The following is a 9,940-nucleotide window of genomic DNA, read 5'->3' as shown; positions in this document are numbered from 1 at the left end:
CTAACTGACATACACAACATGGATCAGTTCTCTTGAAAGAAATTTTACCAGAGGTTAAGAGGTGAGTTTCCAAAGGTGGCCTAGAGGAAAATGGTATGTAACAACCTTGGACTACCCAAAAGGATCTTTGTATTACGGCTAGCAGCTCATGGAAAGCTATATACAAGGGATAGACTAAGTAAATAGGGGATGATTAGCAATACAACATGCCCTTTGTGTGGCCAGGAAACTGAAATTCACTCCCACTTGTTCTTCATATGTGAAGTGGCTGCTCAAGTCTGGCAGAAACTTCTCAAATGGCAAGGTATTAACAGGAGGCCTAAGAACTGGGATGAGGAACTACAATGGGCAATCAGGTTTGCTAGTGGAAGGTGTGCTAGAGCAAAGGTGTAGAAAATGTGTTTTGCAGTTGTAGTACGAAAGTATAAGGGGGAGGGGGGGGTGAATTGTGGTCGATTAAAAATTAGTTGACTAGATATAGCTTTAGTCGACTAGATTCTGCACAGGGAATGATATGAAGGGAAATAAATGAAGCAAACTGAAATTTAGCAAGACACAGTAGTTTTTATACTGGTTCGGTACCGGTGAGGTACTTACGTCTAGTTTTCTTTAGGTCACAATGGTTCTCTTAGATCTTTGATAAAAGGATTACAATGGTGATGGTTTTAGTTCGTTTACCATCAAACGATATTCAGCGACAATAGCTTTTGACATAAATCTCTTTGTGTTCAATCTCTTCTTGTCTTTTATGACACTTGTAGACTCAGAAATACAGTATTTGTACTAAGAACTAGAAAGGTTTAGATGACAGATTGTGTAGTTGCGTACGTTCCAATGACCTTCTGCTTCTTCCTTTATAGCTTTGTGATTTTTCTGCTTCCATGACTTCTAGGATTGAGAGAGCAATTTAAGGAATCCTTTCCTTTGTGAGGCATGTACTTCTAAGAGAAATACCCAAGGGTGGCTAGATTCATTTCTTGTTCCTTATGGATTGCTTCCTTGATTAGAGATACTCCTGGCTGATCTTGGTTGAATGCTTTAATCAAGGAGAATTGTTGTTGTCTTTCTTGGCTTGAGCTTCTACTGAATCTTGAAGGTTGTTTGTTGTCCGAGATTTGCTCCAATATTTATTAGTGTTGATTGATTTCCTTCTTTTTAGGCCGACTGATTTATTTACCATGTAAGGCAATGGTTCAAGATGCATAGCCGTTGAGTGGATCTTCATTCCTTTTAGCGAATGTTGTTGCTCACCGAAATCTGCATATATCAATATAACATTAGTCAAGATTTCTTTAGGATTATTGATCATTATTAAAACTCTAAGCCTAAAAATCTCCTCCTTTTTGATAACGATAATAATCTAAAAAGAGTTTGACTAATTTATGGAAACTTTCCTTTTCTTTTCAAGTGTTGCTTCCCCTGACTAATGCTGCTCCCCCTGTCTAGTGTGCTCCCCCTGTCTTTAAGCAGGTTATTGTTGATTTAAAATAATACAATTGTAGCACTGATCCTGCACACTGCACTCTTTTTCTTTCTTCTCCCCCTTTGACATTAATCAAAAAGAGCAAAAGAAACTATTTGCAGAAATAGTACTAACTAAGTAGTTATAGTGAGCATAGTCGACTAATGCTCACCCAGACACATCCAAAAGAGATAGTTTTAAACTACCACACAAAACAAAAAGCAAAAACACTGTCTTAAGCATCTCCAAACATTCAATTCCTTCCAAGGAAATATTTCAGGGTGTTGATAACTTTAGTGCAGAAGCTTTCATAAGAGGCATCAATGTCCTTGGTGACTTTGGTCAGCTTCGGTGACATCTTGCATGGCCCTGATTCCTTGCCTCCTTGTGTCTTGAAGAGTGATCCTAAGCCTAGCCACGTCTGCTCCAGTTTCTTTGGTTACTTCTCTAATCTTGTCCACTTGCTCCTGCATAGAGGTTAGTAATTCCTTGATCCATGCAATGTTGTGCTGCATCAGCATCAACTAGTCTAGAGAAGAGGATTTGTTGGGTTTAGATTTGAGTCCCACATTACTCAGAGAAGGGATGACCTCTGGTGCTTTGTCCTTTTTAAGCCAAGTCCCCTCAATCAAGGTATACCCCATCATGGCAAAAGCAGTTTTGTCATAAGTTCTGGAGATAGTCTTTGGAGCATAGAGAGATAGATCCACTTTCATGACTTTCAGAATGTGAGAGATTAGTAAACCATATGGCAAGCTGCTCGCAGAGGAGGAAACATCCCTGATGCTTTCAAGCATGTATTGACGCACCCAGGCAAACCAGTTTATAGCTTTACCATTAACCAGACAATACAAAACAAAAACATCTCTGAGGGACAAAGTACTCAGAGAACCAGTACGGGGTAGCAGAATGGTTGCAATAATATGGGCTAGAACACGATGCTCAAATTTCAAGTTCTTAGGACCTATATCAGGGGGTTTCCAGACAAAACACTTTTGGTCTCATCAAAAGATACTTCAAAATTATCTGGCCAGGAATGTTACACAAAAACATTGTAATCAACAAACTTTGTAGCAAAGATTTTTTCAAACTGATAAGAGTCAAGGATAATACGAGTTCCTAAGACCATGTTTTCCATATCGTCTTTCTCATTCACAAAAAGGTTTGCATAAATCATGCGCACAGGTTCTTCATAGACAGTATCACCAACAGTTTCAAACAGAGAGACAAGTTTCTGAGTTTCAAAAATAGACAGAACATCATAGTGAAAGTTTTGCATAGACTTTAAACTTACAGTGCGACCAAAAGCAATTGATTTTCCTTTGAAAGCCACAAACCTAGCCTTCTTCTCAGGACCGTAGAAAATCATCGTGTCTTCAGGGCCAAACTCCACATTTTCAGTTTTTCCTTTTTTCTGAGAGAATTATTTGGGAATAGACTCCATTGGTCATTTTCCCGTCCTCTTTTGAGATATGAGGATGTCTTCTTGAGAGCGACTTGAATCTTCTTCAGTGAGTAAATGATTTGTGCTTTCAGAAGATTCGATATCAACAGGATCATCTTTGGTTTTCTTGAATCGGTGGCTTCTTCTGTGAATAGAGGATGAGGGAGAGGGTTTTGCTTTAGCCATGAGTGAAGGAAAACATATAGAAATAGGTTGGTTTATGATAGAATGGGAGATATAACCGAGGGAGAAGGGTTAAAAAACACTTTAGAAAGGACGCCTCGATTTCCGGAGAGACGTATGAAAGGCAACTGAAAAGTTACCTTCTGCAAAACCAAGCCATCAGTTCATAATTAATGAGCGAAGAGTTTAATCGAGTACTAAAATTTGTTTTTGGCAAAATGATCAACATATATGGAAATAAATAAAAGTAATTATAGAAAGCAATAAATACGATTATAAGGGAATTGTATAAATACCAATTTTGTTTCGAAGGAAACAAAATCTTTCCTCAAGCAAAGGTTTTGTAAAAATATCCGCTAACTGATTTTCAGTATTAACAAATTCTAATACAATATCTCCTTTAGCAACATGATCACATATGAAATGATGTTTGATATCCATATGCTTAGCCCTAGAATGATGCATAGAGTTTTTTGATAAACAAATTGCACTAGTATTGTCACACTTAATAGGAACAAAATTAAGACATAAATCATAGTCTAACAATTGATGCATGATCCATAGAACTTGTGTGCAGCAGTTGCCTACTACTAAATACTCTGCCTCTGTGGTGGATAGGACCACACAACTTTGTTTCTTGCTATTCCAGGATATAAGGGAATTTCCATGTAACTGGCACGTTCCACTTGTGCTTTTTCTATCAAGTTTATCTCCTGCAAAATCTGCATCTGAAAAAATTTTGAGATCAAAATTTTCCAAACTTTCATACCATAAACCATAGTCGACTGTCCCTATCAAATATCCGATGATGCGTTTAACAGCAGTCAAATGAGACTCTTTAGGAGCTGACTGATATCTAGCACATTTGTAAATGATGAACATAATATCTGGTCGACTAGCTGGAAGATAGAGTAATGACCCGATCATACCTCGATACATTGTTTCATCAATAATCTTACCATTTTTGTCTTCATCCAAAGTAGTTGATGGACTCATAGGAGTTCCTATGGCCTTTGCATTGGACATACCAAACTTTTTTATGAGTTCCTTCGTGTACTTTGTTTGACTGATGAAGATTCCTTTCTGAACTTGCTTGATTTGAATTCCAAGGAAGAAAGTTAATTCTCCCATCATACTCATTTCAAGTTCTCCTTTCACGATATTAGAGAAATCCTTGCACAAACAATGTTAGTACTGCCAAAAATAATGTCATCTACATAAATTTTCATAATTAAGTTACCTAGTGAAGATCGTTTGATGAAAAGAGTAGTATCAATATTACCTATATCGAACCTGTGTTCAACAAAAAATGAGCTTAGCCTTTCATATCAGGCTCTAGGAGCTTGTTTTAGGCCATACAATGCTTTGGACAGTTTGTAGACATGATTAGGAAATGATTCATTTACAAATCCTGGAGGTTGCTTAACAAAAACTTCCTCAGAGATGAATCCATTCAAGAAGGCACTTTTAACATCCATCTGAAACAGTCTGAAACACTTATGAGCAGCATAAGCTAATAGAATGCGAATAGATTCTAACTTGGCAACAGGGACGAAGGTTTCCTCATAATCAATTCCTTCTTGTTGTGAATAACCTTGTGCAACTAGTCTGGTTTTATTTCACACAACTTGTCCAAATTCGGTTAACTTATTTCTAAACACACGTTTTGTTTCAACAATGGATGCATTTGGTGGCTTAGGAATGAGTTCCCATACCTTGTTTTTCTCAAACTGATCAAGTTCCTCCTTCATTGCAGCTATCCAGCTTTTGTCTCCAAGTGCTTTGTCTACCTTTTTTAGTTCAAATTGGGATATGAGAGCAATATTTGATGTTTGCTTTAGAGATCTTCTAGTTTTCATTCTTTCTTGAGGATTTCCAATGATATACTTATGAGGATATCCACGTTCACTCTTCCATTCATTTGGAATATTTAACACTGGCTCCTTTTTAGCAGAGTTTGTTAGAGTAATTGAATTGGACTCCTATTTTTCTGAAAGATGCATAGTTGACTGATCTTGCTGATCAGTTATTTTTTCAGAAGTAATTTCACCTGTATCAATAGATTTTGGAACTATAGAAATTTCTTTATCTTCAAGAAGATGATCATTATTCAAATGAGGGTTAGTGTCCACAAAAACAACATGTATGGATTCTTCAATGGATAAAGTACGTTAATTAGAAACTCTATATGCTCTGCTGGAGGGAGAGTATCCAAGAAAAATACCTTTATCACTTTTTGGATCAAACTTACCAAGATTGTCCTTTCCATTATTGTGAATAAAGCACTTACAGACGAAAGGATGGAAGTAGCTAATGTTGGGTCTTTTTCCTCTCCATAGTTCGTAAGGAGTCTTCTTGAGTATTGGTCGAATAAGGAATCTGTTGATGATATGACATGTTGTACTTACGGCTACTGCCCAGAAGTGGTGTGGAAGAGAATTTCCCACAATCATGGTTCTTGCCATGTCTTGAAGAGTTCTGTTTTTACCCTTTGATGAAGAGAAATTGTGTGAAATCCCTTGATCATCGCAGAAGTTCTCAAATGTTTTACTTTCAAATTCTCCTCCATGATCACTTCTTATGGAAGAAATATAGTAGCCTTTTTCACGCTGCACTTTCTTGCAAAAGACTTCAAAGTTTCTTAATGCTTCATCCTTGTAACATAGAAAAATAACCCAGTTGAAACTAGAAAAATTATCTACTATAACAAAAGCATATTTTCTACCACCTATTCTAGAAGTTCTAGTAGGCCCAAAATGATCCATATGCAAAATTTGAAGAGGTTTTGAAGTAGAAACAATGTTTTTGACTTTAAAAGAAGATCTTGTTTGTTTTCCTAGTTGACATGCATCACAAATTTGATCTTTTGAAAAATCTAGTTTTGAAAGACCAATGACAAGATCATTTTTAGAAAGTTTATGAATAGTATGCATACTAGCATGACCAAGTTTTCTATGCTATACCCAGGGATCATCCATAATGGAAGCTAGGCATATTTGATTACCAACACTATCTAAGTTACTGATAGTATAAACATTTCTGTCCCTACTTCCAGAGAGAATAATTTTACCTGATTCATCTTCAATAAACCAACCATGTTTTTTGAAATGCACCTCGTATTCATTGTCACATAGTTGACTAATGCTGAGAAGATTGTAACCAAGTTCATCAACCAGATACACTTCATCTACATCACATATTGAGCTGAGAGGAACCTTTCTAACTCCAATTACATTTCCTTTTGATTTATCTCCAAAGGTAATTGTTCCTCCATCTAATTTGGTGACAATTTTGAATAATTGTTTGTCACCAGTCATATGTCTGGAACACGTGCTGTCAAGATACCATTTTCCTTTTTGATTCTTCTTGCGGTGTTCCTACAAAACAAAATTACTTGTTTTTAGGTACCCAAGCCTGCTTGGGTCCTGAATAGTTAGTTTTCTGAGTGTTAGCTTGACTAGAGGATTTAGGTTGCCAGACTCATCTCCTATTGTCCTTGAACCTGCAAAGGTTAGAACTGGGACCACGTTTTCCATAATAAAAACACGATGGATTATTTTGATTTTCAAAGCTCCTTTCTGCTCTGATTCTGTTCCTGCATTGGTTAGTGTTGTGACCATTTTTACCATAATAAGAACATGCATGAGAGTTTCTAGTTCTAATCGAAGGATTATGAGGAACAGTCTGATTTAATTTGACATAACTATGACTTGTGGATTTTCATAATCCATTCAGTTGAAGTTAAAGTTCATTAACTTCATCTTGAAGCATGTCACGCTCAATTTCACAAACTTCCAGCTTCAAGGCCCAATCTTTCTTTTCTCTTTGGATTTTTCTGAGTTCATTTAGAACTCTTTCAATATCTACAAGAGCAATATCAACAAATTCTTAAAGTTCATAACAGTTGGGACATGTAGGAAGACGTACCCCACTGGTTCCCTCATCTGCCATAAGACCAAGTTCACTTGAATCTTCTTCCTCATCTATTCCTTCGTCTGCCATGAGCCCAAGATTTCCTGGGTCCTCATTGCTATCTTATTTTATGGACATGAAACACATATTTGCAGTTTTTTCATGGTCATATTCTTCTTCATCACTCCAAGCTCCAAAGGACTTCTTCTTTTGAAGGTTCCTACTAAGCTTCTTCTTCAGTTCGGGACAATCAGCTTGAATGTGTCCATATTTTCCACATGCGTAGCATCTTCCATAATTTTTATCATTTGGGAGAGCATGGCTATGTTTTAATCTTGTTCTCCTCCTTCCTCTTCTTTTTCATTTTTTGGTTTAGCTACAGTTGCTTTAAAGGCTACTATGTTCTTCTTTTCTTGTTGAATTTGTCTGTCCAAGTGAGTTTTCTCAAAGGCAATTAAATCACCTCTAAGTTCATTATAAGACATTTTGTCAAGATCCTGACATTCCAGAGCAATAACCTTGGGCTGCCAAATTGTGGGAAGACTTTTAAGAATCTTTCTAACTTGCTCTCCGCTCCATATTGGTCTACCAAAAGATTTTAGATCTCCAAGGATTTTGCTGAACCTGGAGAACATTTCCTCCACTGATTCTCCATCCTTCATTTGAAATAGCTCATAGCCACGAACAAGAAGATTAATTCTTGTTTCCTTCACCTTGTTGGTTCCTTCAAACGTGACCTCCAATTTATCCCACATTTCTTTAGCAGTTTCACATCTTGAGATCTTTTCATACTCTTCTCTACTGATAGCATTGTACAGTAGGTTTTTTGCTTTAGCATTCACAGTTATGACATCAGCTTGTTCATCAGTATAATCATCTAAGTCAAGTGGAACAGTTAATACAATGACTTAACCATTCTCATCTTTCTTTGGCGGAATTGGAGGATTCCCTTTTTTGATCACACGCCAAACTTTGATGTCATATGACATAGTGTATGTTTCCATACGAACTTTCCAGTGAGAAAATTGTGATGACCCAAAATGTTATTTTTAAATTTAATAATTATTTTGGTGATCTAAAACCTTGAATAGCACTATTCATTGCACCTCGACTTGCGTGTGCAGTCCATAAATTTTTTCGGAGCATTTTTATGTGAAAAATTGATTAAATGTGAAATGGAGCTTTAAAACTCAATTGGCTTGATTTTGGTCAACATTTTGGGCAAACAAACCTGGATCAGTGTTTTGACAGTTCCGGCAGGTCCATATCATAATTTGGCACTTGGGCGTATGCCCAGAATCGAATTCGGAGGTCCCTAGCTCGAGTTATCACATGTTGTCAAAATTTTGAAGTTTAAAGGCTTAATGAATTTAAAGAATTGACCAAAGTTCGACTTTGTTGATACCAGGTCCGTATTTTGGTTCTGGAACTCAGTATAAGTCTGTTACTATATTTATGACTTGTATGTCAAATTTGGGGAGAAACGAAGTTGGTTTGACGTGATTCGGACGTCCGGTTGTAAAAATAGAAATTCTAAAGTTTTATTGAAAATTTCATTTGATTTGGAGTCTGATTTGTAGTTCTAGGCGTTATTTTGGTGTTTTGGTCGCGTGAGCAAGTTCGTATGATATTTTTGGACTTGTGTGCATATTTGGTATGGAGCCCCGAGGGCTCGGGTGAATTTCGGATAGGCTACGAGTGGTTTGGAACTTAGAAAATCTAGTTTTTACTTAGCTTCAATTGTCATCTGGTTTTCTCCTATGCGATTGCGTGACTGTATCCGCGATCGCAAAGGCTTAATGGTCACGGATGAAATTTGTACTATGTGATCGCATAGTATTGTCCGCGATCGCACAGTTGGGGAAGCTAAGGCATCATGAACGCGTGGGAAAAGTTGTGTTCGCATAGAAGGAATGAAGGCAGAAGATGGGCACACCATTTGTGCTATGCGATCGCACAAGGTTGTACGTGATCGCGTAAAGCTGAGAAAATGTTCTCCGCGATCGCATGACCATTTACGCGATCGCGTAGATTTAAAAATCTGGGCAACCAAAAATATGATTCACGATCGCAAAGAATTATCCGCAATCACGAAGAGTGAAATGGAACTCTGCAAAGACATGATACGCGATCGCGGAGGAATTTCCGCGATCACATAAGGTAAAATCTGGGTAAACAGAACTTAGGTTCTAGAAATGGGATTTCGTCCCCTTTTCTACCATTTTCGATTTTAAGCTCGAGTAAGACGATATTTAGGCGATTTTCACGGGAAAACATTGGGGCAAGTGTTCCTTATCCTATATTGATTATATTTCATGATTGCATACTCATTTACATCATAAATCCGTGAATTTATGGGAGAAAAAAATCAGATTTTTGTTAAATCTTCCAAAAATATAAAACTTAGATTTGAAGGTCAATCCGATGTCGGAATTCGAAAAATTTTATATGGTTGAACTCGTATCGGAACAGGTGTTCAATTTTCGTGAGTTTTTTTGAGATTCAAAACGTGGGTCCCATTGTTGACTTTTAAAATGAATTTCGAATTTTAATCCGAAAAATTTGTAAATTCATATGGAATTAATTCCTACGATTTGTATTGAGTAAAGTGAATTATTTATGACTAGATTTGAGGATTCAGACACGAATTCGTGAGGCAAAAGTTTATTGGAATCTTGAATTTGGTTGCAAAGCGACGTAAGTGTCATGGTTAACCTTGACTTGAGGGAGTAGGTTTTAATTGTCTATTTGCTACGTGATTTAATGTGCGGGTACAACGTATATGTGAGGTGACGAGTACTTATGCATTGTGGTTGAGTCAAAGCCTGTTGGAGGATTTTATTTAATTTTGAATAATTTCCTATTTAATTAAGATATTCCTGTTTAAATTTATTATTGATTATCTAATGATTATTCATGAAATTTTTATTGATTTAATT

At 36.7% G+C, this 9,940-nt stretch overlaps 1 protein-coding gene across 1 annotated transcript; it reads right to left on the bottom strand.

Moving 5' to 3' along the window:
- Positions 1 to 7,330: 7,330 nt before the first annotated feature.
- On the bottom strand, positions 7,331 to 8,102 carry LOC138898033 (uncharacterized). Its single transcript, XM_070184064.1, has 2 exons — positions 8,084 to 8,102; positions 7,331 to 7,878 (listed from the first exon to the last, which is right to left on the bottom strand). The coding sequence occupies exons 1-2, from the start codon at positions 8,100 to 8,102 to the stop codon at positions 7,331 to 7,333; spliced, it is 567 nt and encodes a 188-aa protein (XP_070040165.1).
- Positions 8,103 to 9,940: the final 1,838 nt, after the last annotated feature.

The sequence above is a fragment of the Nicotiana tomentosiformis genome, chromosome 8, assembly GCF_000390325.3.
Source record: "Nicotiana tomentosiformis chromosome 8, ASM39032v3, whole genome shotgun sequence".
Taxonomy (NCBI): domain Eukaryota; kingdom Viridiplantae; phylum Streptophyta; class Magnoliopsida; order Solanales; family Solanaceae; genus Nicotiana; species Nicotiana tomentosiformis.
The sequence above is the reverse complement of the archived record's forward strand: the minus strand, read 5'-3'. Positions and strand labels throughout refer to the sequence as shown.